Source organism: Oncorhynchus keta, chromosome 22, assembly GCF_023373465.1.
Source record: "Oncorhynchus keta strain PuntledgeMale-10-30-2019 chromosome 22, Oket_V2, whole genome shotgun sequence".
In the NCBI taxonomy this organism is placed as follows: domain Eukaryota; kingdom Metazoa; phylum Chordata; class Actinopteri; order Salmoniformes; family Salmonidae; genus Oncorhynchus; species Oncorhynchus keta.
This window is the reverse complement of record NC_068442.1, coordinates 44876984-44893747: the sequence shown is the minus strand read 5'-3', so window position 1 is coordinate 44893747 and position 16764 is coordinate 44876984. Positions and strand designations below refer to the sequence as shown.

The 16764-nt window shown below is 44.0% G+C and overlaps 1 protein-coding gene across 1 annotated transcript; it reads right to left on the bottom strand.

Moving 5' to 3' along the window:
• Positions 1-9692: 9692 nt before the first annotated feature.
• Positions 9693-13458, bottom strand: LOC118401557 (carboxypeptidase N subunit 2). Its single transcript, XM_035799176.2, has 2 exons — positions 13382-13458; positions 9693-13169 (listed from the first exon to the last, which is right to left on the bottom strand). Exon 2 carries the CDS (start codon positions 13161-13163, stop codon positions 10623-10625), a length of 2541 nt encoding a protein of 846 aa, XP_035655069.2. The 5' UTR covers positions 13164-13169; positions 13382-13458; the 3' UTR covers positions 9693-10622.
• Positions 13459-16764: the final 3306 nt, after the last annotated feature.

Sequence of the window (16764 nt, the reverse complement as noted above, 5' to 3'; positions counted from 1 at the left end):
ACTGTGGGCTCTTTTAAAATCCCCCTCCACTCCCTTTCTCCAGGATACCAATGCTGTGTCCAGTGTCACTGGGTGGAGAAGCTTGCTTACTGTGGGCTGTTTCCCCCAAGGTCCACTCCCTTTCTCCAGGATACCTGCTGTGTCCAGTGTCACTGTCCGTGGAGAAGCTGACTTACTGTGGGCTCTTTCCCCCTCCACTCCCTTTCTCCAGGATACCTGCTGTGTCCAGTGTCACTGCGGTGGAGAAGCTGCTTACTGTGGGCTCTTCCCCTCCACTCTGTCTTTCTCCAGGATACCTGCTGTGTCCAGTGTCACTGCGGTGGAGAATCTGTCTTACTGTGGGCTCTTTCCCCCCTCCACTCCCTTTCTCCAGGATACCTGCTGTGTCCAGTGTCACTGCGGTGGAGAAGCTGCTTACTGTGGGCTCTTTCCCCCCTCCACTCCCTTTCTCCAGGATACCTGCTGTGTCCAGTGTCACTGCGGTGGAGAAGCTGCTTACTGTGGGCTCTTTCCCCCCTCCACTCCCTTTCTCCAGGATACCTGCTGTGTCCAGTGTCACTGCGGTGGAGAAGCTGCTTACTGTGGGCTCTTTCCCCCTCCACTCCCTTTCTCCAGGATACCTGCTGTGTCCAGTGTCACTGCGGTGGAGAAGCTGCTTACTGTGGGCTCTTTCCCCCCTCCACTCCCTTTCTCCAGGATACCTGCTGTGTCCAGTGTCACTGCGGTGGAGAAGCTGCTTACTGTGGGCTCTTTCCCCCCTCCACTCCCTTTCTCCAGGATACTTGCTGTGTCCAGTGTCACTGCGGTGGAGAAGCTGCTTACTGTGGGCTGTTTCCCCCCTCCACTCCCTTTCTCCAGGATACCTGCTGTGTCCAGTGTCACTGCGGTGGAGAAGCTGCTTACTGTGGGCTCTTTCCCCCCTCCACTCCCTTTCTCCAGGATACCTGCTGTGTCCAGTGTCACTGCGGTGGAGAAGCTGCTTACTGTGGGCTCTTCCCCCTCCACTCCCTTTCTCCAGGATACCTGCTGTGTCCAGTGTCACTGCGGTGGAGAAGCTGCTTACTGTGGGCTCTTTCCCCCTCCACTCCCTTTCTCCAGGATACCTGCTGTGTCCAGTGTCACTGCGGTGGAGAAGCTGCTTACTGTGGGCTCTTTCCCCTCCACTCCCTTTCTCCAGGATACTTGCTGTGTCCAGTGTCACTGCGGTGGAGAAGCTGCTTACTGTGGGCTGTTTCCCCCTCCACTCCCTTTCTCCAGGATACCTGCTGTGTCCAGTGTCACTGCGGTGGAGAAGCTGCTTACTGTGGGCTCTTTCCCCCTCCACTCCCTTTCTCCAGGATACCTGCTGTGTCCAGTGTCACTGCGGTGGAGAAGCTGCTTACTGTGGGCTCTTTCCCCCCTCCACTCCCTTTCTCCAGGATACCTGCTGTGTCCAGTGTCACTGCGGTGGAGAAGCTGCTTACTGTGGGCTCTTTCCCCCCTCCACTCCCTTTCTCCAGGATACCTGCTGTGTCCAGTGTCACTGCGGTGGAGAAGCTGCTTACTGTGGGCTGTTTCCCCCCTCCACTCCCTTTCTCCAGGATACCTGCTGTGTCCAGTGTCACTGCGGTGGAGAAGCTGCTTACTGTGGGCTGTTTCCCCCTCCACTCCCTTTCTCCAGGATACCTGCTGTGTCCAGTGTCACTGCGGTGGAGAAGCTGCTTACTGTGGGCTCTTTCCCCCCTCCACTCCCTTTCTCCAGGATACCTGCTGTGTCCAGTGTCACTGCGGTGGAGAAGCTGCTTACTGTGGGCTGTTTTTTTTGCCTTCATCAACTCCTCAACCCTAAAGAGAGGGAGGGGGAAAATAAATCTGTCTTCTTTGAGGACACATACTTGTTTAGGGTTTAACTTGTAGGCACACAGTTTCAGCTCCCCTAGTCACTTTTAATCAGAAAAAAGAGCAGCAAGAATACCATGACCACTATTTGGAGCTCTTTAATGGCAGATACATTGTGTGTGAGTGTAGGCTGTGCATGCATGTTTGTGCACGTGCATGTGCGATTGCTTGCACACATCCAAGTGTGTGGATGTGGTTAATATGCAGTTGTCAATGTGTAATTGATCCGGGCAAGTGTGTTTGAGACGGTGCATCTCTCTAATCTGCGTCGAGTTACCCAAGAATCCCTGGCATGTGCTGGTTTTGACTGTTGACGTGAGAAGGAGGCTCTCATTGACTGTGAAACTGGGATGCGTCCTCTTTGGGAATACTTCTGACGTCTGTGTGGTTGGCCTCATTTGGTAAGATCGTAGCACGAATCAACAACGGGAACAGTCCCCTCGTTTTAAACCCTTACAGATGGAGAACATAGCAGTGACTCACAGCCATGCTGCACCCGAAGTGGCACCCCATTCCCTATAGGCCCTGGTAAAAAGTTGTGCACTTTATAGTGAATAGGATGCCATTTAAGACACACACCCCATTACATTTTCAATCTGTGATATCTCACCTTACTCATCTTATTGAGGAACGAACACTCAGTCCCCATTAGGAAACATTGGAAATCATTTCCATACAGAATCAGCACGCGTCATTCCGCCATACGTGTCGTTTTGCTACAAAGAACATTAAAGTGTACAGAAATGCTCTGTGATTGGAATGGAAATTATGTTTGAAAAGTAAGTGGCTTTATAAATAAACTTAATTCTCTATTTACACCCAGCCTCTCTCTACTGATGGTTTGCTGGTAGATTGATGCTCTCAGATGATTCCTACAGCTGAGTCATCGTTGTTCTGTCTATTGGTAATAGTTGTTCCTCTGACTGAGCGGAGTGCACCTTTGACATAGCAGTGGTAACTAAAAAACTGACAGGGGAAACTTTAAATCTGTTGATTCTCACCGGAGGACAGCACCACCTAGTGGAAATAATTGGAATGGGGACACAACTATTTAGGTGTATATTTTCCTAAACTTAGCTTAAACTCAACACATACAGTGTCAATAATGATTATGCTTTATATGAAATATTACACAATGTTTTTCAGAGGGCCTAAGAGATATCACTTATACATGTTGTACAAAACCATTAGTATTGATTCTGCCAATATGATACAATCCTGCCATCTAATGGCTATTCTATTCTATAATGTCAGAAAGCCATTCCATCCCATCAAGAGAAGGAAGAGATATTCCATACTAATTTTATGCTTTTGCTAGTAATCTTTGACCTGGTAAATGGTATTTAATACAGTACTGAAAGTAGTTATCCATATACCACAGTGCTTGGACTGAAACTGGATCTATATTCGTGCAAATCTGGGTTTCAATAATGAATGTATTGTGAGATGTATTTTTTACATTTGAAGTCAGGATGCAGCCTCTAATGAGCATTGGACAGGCTGCCTCCAATTCAATCTCCCTGGCCATGCCTCAAATGGCACCGTATTTCATATATAGTGCACTACTTTTGACCAAAGCCCTGGCCAAAAGTAGTGCACTAAATAGGGAATAGGGTGCCATTTGGGATGCAGACCATGCCTCCAGTGACATGTGACCTGGGCCCTGTCACAGCCACACAGCTGATGGCCCTGGGCACTTTGAAGAGCTTTGAAGAGTTCGAGAGAGAGCCACAGCTCTACTACGCAGTAGGTCAGAACTGGTCAACTCTCCATCCCCTCCAAATCCCCCCCCCCCCCCATCCCCCTTCTTTCGCTCTCTCCCTCTCTATGAGCAACGACAATGGCGTCATTCAGCCCTCCAATAACATGTGATGACAGTGGGTTCACCGTTGGCCCATGCCCCCCTCCTCCTCTTCTTCTTCTTCCTTGGTAATGAGGCTGGCTTCCTGCCCTGCACCTGTGCTAGCTGCTAGCTGAGCTCCTCATAAAGGGCTTAATTGAGGCGTTTTCCCTCCAGGGCCATGCCCGGGCACTGACCTGGGTCACCCCAAACACACAGCTCTTCTCAGGGGCTCCACTCCACTACCTTTGTGTTGACTGATCCCCAGCCTGTTAGATAGAGAGGTTCCATACATTGTCATGTGTTATTGCTTTTCACCACTTTGTCCATATTGTTAAATGTGCTCTGATAACTTAACCAGTTTATTCCTTTTTTTGTTACAAACTTTTTATTATTTATTTTTGACCACTTTTTTTGTGAGAGTTTCAGATCACAGACAGGCAATACTATAACAATAGTATATAACAATAGTATATAACAATAGTATATATCGCAGTTGTAAATGACAATTTGTTCTCAACTGGCCTACCTGGTTAAATAAAGGTGAAATATTTTTTTGTATAAAAATATATGAAGAAACAAAAAACAGTAGAAAATGAATGTTGTGAACACATCTATGCATAAAACAAAACATCATGGGTAACTCATGATTGTAAAAGTGTTTGTGACCAAGGAACGCGTGAATAGAATCACCCTGCATATATCAGTATTCGACACAGATATTCAAAATAATTAAAGCAATTGATAAATTCAAAGATGATTACATTACATTAACTCATAATAAGCTTTTGACCTTTTCGACTGCTCTATTGAATGTATCTAATGTTGTTTCCTTGGCGCTGTTCACACGAGCTATGTAGAACTCTAGTGAAAGAATGTCAAGTAAGTTTTGTTGCCATTGAGTTATGCTGAGTTTATGTGGATCTTCCATCTTGTCACTAACATTATTTTTGCTGCAGTCAGTCCAGACAACCATACTCATTTCTTGGGTACTATAAGAGTCAGTCTTTTCATACAACATCTGTGCTTTGAAGGAATTCCTCTCTGAGTCATCCCCATACACATTATTGTAATGAGTAGAATAATTATTTGTCTATTTCAGATTAAGTACCAGTGTACTGTGGTAACAGTATGCTGTGTTTACACACTCATCGTCTCATTATGAACCACCTTTCATTCAACTCTAGCACCACCTGCTGGTGTGGAATGTCAGTGCACTTAACATACTGATGTACTGTGTCCATATTAGGACAGCCTCTGTATTGATACTACTAGTATGTATTTATCTGAAGATGTGTTACAGATATACAAAACCCCTCTCCTCAAGCCTCCCTCAAGTTTTGTCCCTAAACTGGCACACCTGATTTCATTAGTCAACTAATCATCAAGCCATTGACTAATTGAATCAGGTGTGCCAGTTTAGGGTTAATACAAACATGTGAAATGTCTGTGAGGGACCCACACGAGAAGGTTGCGAAAAGCTGCTCTAGGCAGTGTTACCTAGGGAAGGGTTATAGCTAAAGCAGCGTTTCCCAAACTCAGTCCTGGGGGCCGTAAGGGGGGCACGTTTTAGTTTTATCCCTAGCACTACACACCTGATTCAAATAATCAAAGTTTGAAGATTGGTTAATTATTTGAATCAGCTGTGTAGTGCTAGGGGCAAAATACAAAATCGTGCACCCCATGGGGTCCCACATGACTGAGTTTGGGAAATGCTGAGCTAGAGGATGAAGGTAGTGAGTAACATGCTACAGATGTGTCATGTGGATGGCAGCTGTGCCCCTGTGACCAGTTCTAGAATCAGCAGGAAGCCCATACAGATGAATTTGTTATGTAAAAGGCTTGTTAGTTTGGAAATGCAGTATAAAGTAACAGTCCAAGTACTCCATCGTGGCCTCGATTCAATCAGATCCAGAGCTAACCGGCGACAGCCAACACCAGCGTAGCTGATGATTTTTGTCGGAGGTGTCGGAGGTGCTACTGGAGCTATTGATCACCAAGCCACAACTGTCCCACCCACTCACTCAAGTTCAGAATGAGAAAGTGGAGCTATGCGGATATCGGCTAAAGCGGATGTTTATTTATTTATTTAACCTTTATTTAACCAGGTAGGCAAGTTGAGAACAAGTTCTCATTTACAATTGTGACCTGGCCAAGATAAAGCAAAGCAGTTTGACAGGTACAACAACACAGAGTTACACATGGAGTAAAACAAACATACAGTCAATAATACAGTATAAACAAGTCTATATACAATGTGAGCAAATGAGGTGAGAAGGGAGGTAAAGACAAAAAAGGCCATGGTGGCGAAATAAATACACTGCTCAAAAAAATAAAGGGAACACTAAAATAACACATCCTAAATACTTTTTTCTTTACATAGTTGAATGTAAATCACACAAAAATGATCAATGGAAATCAAATTTATCAACCCATGGAGGTCTGGATTTGGAGTCACACTCAAAATTAAAGTGGAAAACCACACTACAGGCTGATCCAACTTTGATGTAATGCCCTTAAAACAAGTCTAAATGAGGCTCAGTAGTGTGTGTGGCCTCCACGTGCCTGTATGACCTCCCTACAATGCCTGGGCATGCTCCTGATGAGGTGACGGATGGTCTCCTGAGGGATCTCCTCCCAGACCTGGACTAAAGCATCCGCCAACTCCTAGACAGTCTGTGGTGCAACGTGGCATTGGTGGATGGAGCGAGACATGATGTCCCAGATGTGCTCAATTGGATTCAGGTCTGGGGAACGGGTGGGCCAGTCCATAGCATCAATTCCTTCCTCTTGCAGGAACTGCTGACACACTCCAGCCACATGAGGTCTAGCATTGTCTTGCATTAGGAGGAACCCAGGGCCAACCGCACCAGCATATGGTCTCACAAGGGGTCTGAGGATCTCATCTCGATACCTAATGGCAGTCAGGCTACCTCTGGCGAGCACTTCTTGCCACAGCTCGCATTGATGTGCCATCCTGGATGAGCTGCACTACCTGAGCCACTTGTGTGGGTTGTAGACTCCGTCTCATGCTACCACTAGAGTGAAAGCACCGCCAGCATTCAAAAGTGACCAAAACATCAGCCAGGAAGCATAGAAACTGAGAAGTGGTCTGTGGTCACCACCTGCAGAACCACTCCTGTATTGGGGGTGTCTTGCTAATTGCCTATAATTTCCACCTGTTGTCTATTCCATTTGCACAACAGCATGTGAAATTTATTATCAATCAGTGTTGCTTCCTAAGTGGACAGTGTGATTTATTGTCAATCAGTTTTGCTTCCTAAGTGGACAGTGTGATTGACTTGGAGTAACATTGTGTTGTTTAAGTGTTCCCTGTATTTTTTTGAGCAGTGTACAATATAGCAAGTTAAAAAAAACATTTAAATAAAAAAATTAAAAAACACTGGAATGGTAGATTTGCAGTGGAAGGATGTGCAAAGTAGAGATATAAATAATGGGGGTTCAAAGGAGCAAAATAAATAAATAAATACAGTAGGGGGAGAGGTAGTTGTTTGGGCTAAATTATAGATGGGCTATGTACAGGTGCAGTAATCTGTGAGCTGCTCTGACAGCTGGTGCTTAAAGCTAGTGAGGGGGATAAGTGTTTCCAGTTTCAGAGATTTTTGCAGTTCGTTCCAGTCATTGGCAGCAGAGAACTGGAAGGAGAGGCGGCCAAAGTAAGAATTGGTTTTGGGGGTGACCAGAGAGATATACCTGCTGGAGCGCGTGCCACAGGTGTGTGCTGCTATGGTGACCAGCGAGGTGAGATAAGGGGGAACTTTACCTAACAGGGTCTTGTAGATGACCTGGAGCCAGTGGGTTTGGCGATGAGTATGAAGCGCGGGCCAGCCAATGGGAGCGTACAGGTCGCAGTGGTGGGTAGGAAATGGGGCTTTGGTGACAAAACCAAAATCAAGTCTATCACTGTGATAGACTGCATCCAATGTGATTGAATGGACCGCCTAAAGTTCCTTTTGATTTGATTACATTCATTAGGATCCCCATTAGCCGACGCCAATGGCAACAGCTAGGCTTACTGGTGTCTGACACATAACGAAAAGGACATTACAGAAGAATTACTTTACAATTTACATACATTTAAAAACATTGACATGAAGTGTGTGTGTGTGTGCATCTATCAGTTACACATACATGTCAGTACATACACACAACAAGTAGGTCACATGTCAGTACATACACACAACAAGTAGGTCACATGTCAGTACATACACACAACAAGTAGATCACATGGGAGAGAGGCGTTGTGCTGGTTTGCTGTTCACTTGTTCTATATGAGATGGAAAGGAGGTCCATGCAATAATAATAATAATAATAATACTGTACTTTTCCTTGAATTTGTTCTGGACCTGGGGACTGTGAAAAGACCCCTGGTGGCATGTCTGGTGGGGTAAGTGTGTGTGTGTCAGTGTTGTGTGCAAACAATTTGGAATTTCCAACACATTAATGTTTCTTGTAAAAACAAGAAGTGATGCAGTCAGTCTCCTCAACTCTTAGCCAAGAGAGACTGTATTAATATTATTATTCATAGTATTAATATTCATATTTGTATTAATATTAGCCCTATGATTACAATGAAGAGCCAGACGTGCCGCTCTGTTCTGGGCCAGCTGCAGCTTAACTAGGTCTTTCTTGGCAGCACTTGACCATGTGACTGAACAAAAATCAAGATAAGATAAGACTAGAGCCTAAAGGACTTGCTTTGTGGACTGTGTAAAAAAAAAACGGCGCTTTTATTTTTATTACGGACAGACCTCTCCCCATCTTTACAACCATTGAATATATATGTTTTGACAGTTTACAATCTCAGGTAACACCAAGAAATGTAGTCTCCTCAACTTGTTTAACAGCCACAACATTCATTACCAGATTCAGCTGAGGTCTAGAACTTAGGGAATGATTTGTAACAAATACAATGCTCTTAGATTTAGAGATGTTCAGGAACAGTTTATTACTGGCTACCCATTCCTTAACAGACTGCAACTGTTCGTTAAGGGTTTCAGTGACTTCATTAGCTGTGGCTGCTGATGAGCATGTGGTTGAATCATCGGCATACACGGACACACAGCCTTTGTTTCAAGCCAGAGGCAGGTCTCTTTCTTTAGGAGTACATTTTTTAAATATATATATTTTATCATCAGTAGACAATGCAGAGAGAGCTTTCTACCATGACTGGTGCTTACAGGAACAACATTTATTTAGTTTTGAAAATAAAGAATAGTATCTTCAACTATGTACAAATTAAACTATTATTATCATGTTATAAGCATAGGATGTAAAGAGTGATATACAATGAGTATACAATACACAACATGATGAAGGGGAGGAGTTTTAAGACTTGAGACAATTGAGACGTGGATTGTGTATGTATGTCATTCAGAGGGTGAATGGGCAAGACTGTATTTTGTTACTGTGTTGGACTACTGTGTTACTGTACTGTAACGTGTTACTATATTGGACTACTGTGTTACTGTACTGTGTTGCTGTGTTACTGTACTGTAATGTGTTACTGTATTGGACTACTGTGTTACTGTACTGTAACGTGTTACTGTATTGGACTACTGTGTTACTGTACTGTGTTGCTGTGTTACTGTACTGTAACGTGTTACTGTACTGTGTTGCTGTGTTACTGTACTGTAACGTGTTACTGTACTGTGTTGCTGTGTTACTGTACTGTAACGTGTTACTGTACTGTGTTGCTGTGTTACTGTACTGTGTTGGACTACTATGTTACTGTACTGTAATGTGTTACTGTATTGTGCTACTGTGTTACTGTACTGTGTTGCTGTGTTACTGTACTGTAACGTGTTACTGTACTGTGTTGCTGTGTTACTGTACTGTAACGTGTTACTGTATTGGACTACTGTGTTACTGTACTGTGTTGCTGTACTGTAACGTGTTACTGTACTGTGTTGCTGTGTTACTGTACTGTACTGTGTTACTGTACTGTACGTGTTACTGTATTGGACTACTGTGTTACTGTACTGTGTTGCTGTGTTACTGTACTGTAACGTGTTACTGTACTGTGTTGCTGTGTTACTGTACTGTAACGTGTTACTGTATTGTGCTACTGTGTTACTGTACTGTAATGTGTTACTGTATTGTGCTACTGTGTTACTGTACTGTAATGTGTTACTGTATTGTGCTACTGTGTTACTGTACTGTAATGTGTTACTGTATTGTGCTACTGTGTTACTGTACTGTAATGTGTTACTGTATTGTGCTACTATGTTACTGTACTGTAATGTGTTACTGTACTGTGTTGCTGTGTTACTGTACTGTGTTGCTGTGTTACTGTATTGTGCTACTGTGTTACTGTACTGTAACGTGTTACTGTATTGGACTACTATGTTACTGTACTGTAATGTGTTACTGTACTGTGTTGCTGTGTTACTGTACTGTAACGTGTTACTGTATTGGACTACTATGTTACTGTACTGTAATGTGTTACTGTATTGTGTTACTGTGTTACTGTATTGTGTTACTGTGTTACTGTACTTTAACGTGTTACTGTATTGGACTACTGTGTTACTGTAATGTGTTACTGTATTGGACTACTGTGTTACTGTATTGTGTTACTGTGTTACTGTACTTTAACGTGTTACTGTATTGGACTACTGTGTTACTGTAATGTGTTACTGTGTTACTGTATTGTGTTACTGTGTTACTGTACTTTAACGTGTTACTGTATTGGACTACTCCTAGGCTGTTGCACTCCAAAGACATCGGCTGATGTAAAAACGGCTTCATAAATACATTTGATTGATTAATATGTTTGTGTTTATTTAATTTTCAGAAAAGATAACTAACATTCCCTATTTTCTTCCACCTTACCACATCTCTAGGGCTTTGTGATTTGCGCAATCATGTGAACCCACCCCGCTGATCACAGACCCACAGTCTCTGTCATCTTGACTGGCCTCAGCGTGATCTCCTTCCTGTAGGAAAAGTGAGTCAGGTTGACCCGTGTGTACAGCCTCTCCCTGCGCTGGAGCAAGCTGTACAGAGACAGGGTGAACTTAGCCAGCACCAGGGTGCAGCCTATCTCCACCACCAGCATGGCTGTGTAGGATATCATCTGGGCCCTGCACTGCGAGGTCTTGCTCCAGGCCTGGCGGGTGTAGTAGGAGGGGGACGGGCGACGAGAAGGTGCTATGTTGGGACAGCTGAAGATCCTTGGCGTGGTTAGTGGATCTGTTGAATCTCTCAGGGTGGTTCTTGTGATGGTGGATGTTGGGATAGTGGTAAAAAGTGTGGTGGTGGGTATTGGGGTTGAGACAGTGGTTGTGGTTGTGGCTACGGTGGTTGTGGTTGTGGTTGTGGTAGGGGCTAAGGTGGTGGTTATGGTAGGGGCTAAGGTGGTGGTTGTGGTAGGGGCTAAAGTGGTGGTTGTGGTAGGGGCTAAGGTGGTGGTTGTGGTAGGGGCTAAGGTGGTGGTTGTGGTAGGGGCTAAGGTGGTGGTTGTGGTAGGGGCTAAGGTGGTGGTTGTGGTAGGGGCTAAGGTGGTGGTTGTGGTAGGGGCTAAGGTGGTGGTTGTGGTAGGGGCTAAGGTGGTGGTTGTGGTAGGGGCTAAGGTGGTGGCTAAGGTGGTGGTTGTGGTAGGGGCTAAGGTGGTGGTTGTGGTAGGGGCTAAGGTGGTGGTTGTGGTAGGGGCTAAGGTGGTGGTTGTGGTAGGGGCTAAGGTGGTGGTTGTGGTAGGGGCTAAGGTGGTGGTTGTGGTAGGGGCTAAGGTGGTGGTTGTGGTAGGGGCTAAGGTGGTGGTTGTGGTTGTGATAGGGGCTAAGGTGGTGGTTGTGGTAGGGGCTAAGGTGGTGGTTGTGGTAGGGGCTAAGGTGGTGGTTGTGGTAGGGGCTAAGGTGGTGGTTGTGGTATGGGCTATGGTGGTGGTTGTGGTAGGGGCTAAGGTTGTGGTTGTGGTAGGGGCTATGGTGGTGGTTGTGGTAGGGGCTAAGGTGGTGGTTGTGGTAGGGGCTAAGGTGGTGGTTGTGGTAGGGGCTAAAGTGGTGGTTGTGGTAGGGGCTAAGGTGGTGGTTGTGGTAGGGGCTAAGGTGGTGGTTGTGGTGAGTGAAGGGATGGTGGTCAGAGGAGATACAGGACATATGAGCTGGTCCTCTTTGAGAGACATGATTTCTTGTCCCTTTAAATCCTCTGGCTGGTTACAGATCTCAGGAGTCATAGACTTGATCTTGCCAGGGTTTGCCTTCATCCAATTGAAGAGGGGGACCATCCTGCAGTCACAATGCCAAGTGTTGTTGTTTAAATAGACTTTGCTGAGTTTTGGTAAGGGGTCAAATACATCCTCTGGAAGTGTCCCCAGGATATTATGAGCCAGTCTAAGGGTGGTTAGTGATGTCAGCTTTTCAAAGGTGTTTGCTTTCAATGATTTGATGTGGTTGTATTGAAGATTGAGTTCTGTTAGCTTCTCAAGGCCCTCAAAAGACTCTTCAGACACGGTTAACAATTGGTTGTTAGACAGATCCAACTTCTTGAGTTTCTTAAGAGGACTAAATACTCCCTGAGGAAGGCTGGTAAGACTGTTTCGACTGAGACTCAAATCAGTCAGCTTGGGCATCTCTCCAAAGAGGACAGGAGGTAGACTTGCAAGTTTATTTCCATTTAGTGTTAATGCTTTAAGCAGAGGAAAGCCCACAAATATTTCTGGAGGCAATTCAGTCAACATGTTATTGTCCAAAAGTATCTTGTTTAATTTGTCTTTATGTGGGAAAAAATTGGCTGATATTGAAGTGATGTTGTTACTCTGTAGAGCGATCTCCTTTAAATTGGATAGATTTTCTAATATATCATCAGGAATGGCGGTAAGTTGGTTCTCATAGAGCCTCAGTACCTCCAGTTTGTGTAGCTTCGAGAACAGGGCGGAGGACACAGAACTGAGGTCGTTTTTGGCCAGATGGAGGGCCCGAAGGTTTTCTAGGTCATCAAATGTCCCCTCCTCAATGGTGTCAATCTTGTTAATGTGCAATTGGAGTTCTCTCAGTTTCTTAAGGCCATCAAACAATCCTTTCTCCAGACTACGGATATTGTTGTGTTTCAGCAGAAGTTCTTCCAGGTTGTGCAGGTCTTGGAAGACATCTACAGACAAGGATGTTAGTGGGGTATTGGAGATCTCAATATGCTTGAGGTTGACCAATCCCTCGAAAGCACCGTTCTCTACGGACACAGTGGGGGTGTTGATGAATGCTACCTTTTCCAGCTTCGGGTTGGTGGCGAAGGCCCCCTTTGGGATCACAGTGATGTTACTGTCCACAAAGAAGACCTCTGTGACACCTGCTTTCAGACTTACTGGGATCTGTGTCACGTCCATGCCATAAACATCCTGGTTTTCTTTGGAACAGTCCTTCTGACAGGACTGAGATGAATACCCAATCAGTAAAGGTAGAAGACAGATGAAGGTGTGTCCTCTAGTCATTTTTTCCTGAAAATATATAAAACATTTCATGGTGAGATTTTGTTTTTGATATTGCAAATAACTTGATATATTCACCTTCATATTACTGATTCACAGAGAAAAACATCTGATACCTGCAGAAAAACGAAAAATGCTAAGCAGAGCAATGACGGTATACTGTACAGGCTAGTCAACGTTTTCATGTAAGTGACGTCTGACACGAAAGGAAACAGCCATACCTGATGATTTCCTCTCGTCTTGAGGCTTATAATCGACAGAGGCGAGTAAGACAGTTATAGAGAGAGTCAGGCAAACACACCGTTATATAGTTTGCTCCTGTTAATCAGCTTATCTAAGTCCCACAGCAAGCTTCTAGTGTGATATCGTGGGGCGTGAATAGAGAACCCTCTGCTTTCAGAGATAAGAAGGAACAGAGGCCTAAGCCCATAGAACACACATTGGGGAGGTGAATGTACATATTCATAAACTAGCAGGTTCATAAAGTAGTAGGTAGAAGAGTTTCTATCATTCATTTAGGAAAGTTTAGGTGGCAATGTCTTCATTTACCTGCCGAAAGTTGGCGGAAAGCTTAGATGCTGCATTATTCAAGATAGCCTATGAAGCCCTAAACCAACTCTCTTGCAGTTGTGTATAATTGCGTGTTTAGTTGTTTACTTCCCGTTTCCTGTCTGTTTGAATTTAGCCTCATGTGTCCTCCACCACCACTCAGTAGCACCATTCTGCATTGGCAGCTTTCTTACCAAAATACTACAGGTACAATCAAATGTTCCTTTGTCAAACCAGGGCCTGGCTAGAACGAATCAGTTGGACGGGCATTTGATTTTATGAGACCTCCTTGCGCTCACAAACCATTTTAATTGGTTTTATAGTAAAGATGTAATTTATCTATAAAAATGCATTACCTTCCTAGAGTCGATGTCTGCTCCCCCAGAAATCTAATTAGCATAATAATAAAATATCCCCATAAAAAAGCTGTCAGTTTAAGCTAGAGATATCTGTTGGATGCGTCTCAACCCATCGCATCAGCCGATGTTGGACTTCCGCATATGCGGTGAAAGGTGACAGAGCTAGAGCGGTGTTTGTCAGAAAATGAGACATCCCACAAATCGGTCTTCTCCCAAAATCGTCTGTAGTGAAACCCTCTGTGGAAAGATGAGACTCTCCCAAACACGATGGTGTACTCCATTTTGCTCAGCGACCCTCGCAAGCGTCTTGGGATTCTTCTGAAGTCGGTACAGCCGATCTGCCAACTTCTGTCTGTAGTTTCCCAACAGTTTGGGCTACACACTAATAAGGTGAGACTCTCACAGCGGTGTTTGTCAGACAATGAGACATCCCACAAATCGGTCTTCTCCCAAAATCGTCTGTAGTGAAACCCTCTGTGGAAAGATGAGACTCTCCCAAACACGATGGTGTACTCCATTTTGCTCAGCGACCCTCGCAAGCGTCTTGGGATTCTTCTGAAGTCGGTACAGCCGATCTGCCAACTTCTGTCTGTAGTTTCCCAACAGTTTGGGCTACACACTAATAAGGTGAGACTCTCACAGCGGTGTTTGTCAGACAATGAGACATCCCACAAATCGGTCTTCTCCCAAAATCGTCTGTAGTGAAACCCTCTGTGGAAAGATGAGACTCTCCCAAACACGATGGTGTACTCCATTTTGCTCAGCGACCCTCGCAAGCGTCTTGGGATTCTTCTGAAGTCGGTACAGCCGATCTGCCAACTTCTGTCTGTAGTTTCCCAACAGTTTGGGCTACACACTAATAAGGTGAGACTCTCACAGACACGTATATGTGGGTTGTTTTGATCTAGGACTCCCACAGGCCTCAGAAAACTTGAAACCTCTTGAAAAAATGAATGGAAGTACAGTATATATGGAGACTGTTCAGTTGGAAAAATAAGGGGTTAAATACAATAAAAATAACAAATGTTTCCTGATATTTCTTATATCTCTCAGATATAGGACAGACACTTCAGAACACATTTCCTTTTGATATTTTTGAGGGACAATCTGTTGATCCATGTAGTGAATATGTTATTCAATGTGTTTGTATGGGCTAATAGCAATAAGTTCAAAACGTATTTTTCATCAAATCATTTTTTATATACAGTGCCAGTCAAAAGATTGGACACACCTACTCATTCAATGTTTTTTCTTTATTTTAATTTTTCTATATTGTAGAATAATATTGAAGACATCACAGCACTTAGTGCGACTATCATTTATTTTTCAACAGGACAATGACCCAAAACACACCTCCAGGCTGTGTAAGGGCTAATTGACCAAGGAGAGTGATTGAGTGTAGCATCAGATGACCTGGCCTCCACAATCACTTTCGACCTCAACCCATTTGAGATGGTTTGTGATGAGTTGGACTGCAGAGTGAAGGAAAAGCAGCCAACAAGTGCTCAGCATATGTGGGAACTCCTTCAAGACTGTTGGAAAAGTATTCCTCATTAAGCTGGTTGAGAGAATGCCAAGAGTGTGCAAAGAAGTCATCAAGGTAAAGGTGGCTACTTTGAAGAATCTAAAATCTAAAATAGATCTTGAATTGTATCACTTTTTTGGTTACTACATGATTCCATATTTTTCATTTCATAGTGTTGATGTCTTCACTATTATTCTACAATGTAGAAAATAGTAAAAAATCAAAATAAACATTGGATGAGTAGGTGTTTCCAAGCCTTTGACTGGTACAGTATATTTTTTCGACAATTCACCCCCTCTCCCCCTTAGACTGTTATGGGTTAATGTGGCATGAACACAACCAGTCATTATGTTTTCATCTGATTGGTTTGACAATCACAGTTACCTTCTCACATTCATCCAAAATAATTCCAGCATCTGAACAGTGCATTGTGCAACTGCCAATTCGAAAGTGGCTAAAACTATCTCACCGGAGAAAGAGTCTGAGCAAAACAGCTCCCCTCTGTCTTACTACATGTTGCCCATGTATCCGATGCTGTCTGGCCAAAAAGAGTATGACATGCCATAATATTTCTGTCCAGACAGAATCAGATACATGGGCTACGCATACGGAGACAGAGGGGTGCTGTTTCGCTCACTCGGATGCTTTATCTGAAATTGATGCAACTTTGTGTCGGTGCAAGTCACGGTCAGATTTTGCCCATCTCAATATTTTATTTTGCTGGGCAAGGAGGTATGGTAGACACTGTGACACTGCATGTTTGACACAGGACCGGCATGACGGGAGGGCCTTAGAGGGGCCTGGCCCGCCCATAACGCTGGCCTTGTGTCAAACAGGCAGTTTCACAGTTTTCCCCAGAGGAGAGGGATTGATGCTTATGCAACGGAAATACTGTATATTGTATTATATAATACTGCTAATACAATGCGAATCACTATATTCAATATTCAAATGTATTGTGACGTATGTACAATATTATTGTTCAATTCATCAGTTATTTTGAAGAGAAATTGTCTTCAAGAGGCCAATGCTGTCAGAAATTAAAGGCCCGGGACAAGGCCTAACATCTTTTTCCATAATGAACACAAGTGATTAAGGCCTATTCTTTATGAGCAATTTCATGTAGCCTAGGTAGGTATACTGTATTACTGTTTTTTATTTGATTTAAGAC

What these genes read in the sequence shown, in the direction of transcription:
- LOC118401557 (XM_035799176.2), bottom strand. Translation starts at nt 13,163, where the DNA reads ATGACTAGAGGACACACCTTCATCTGTCTTCTACCTTTACTGATTGGG.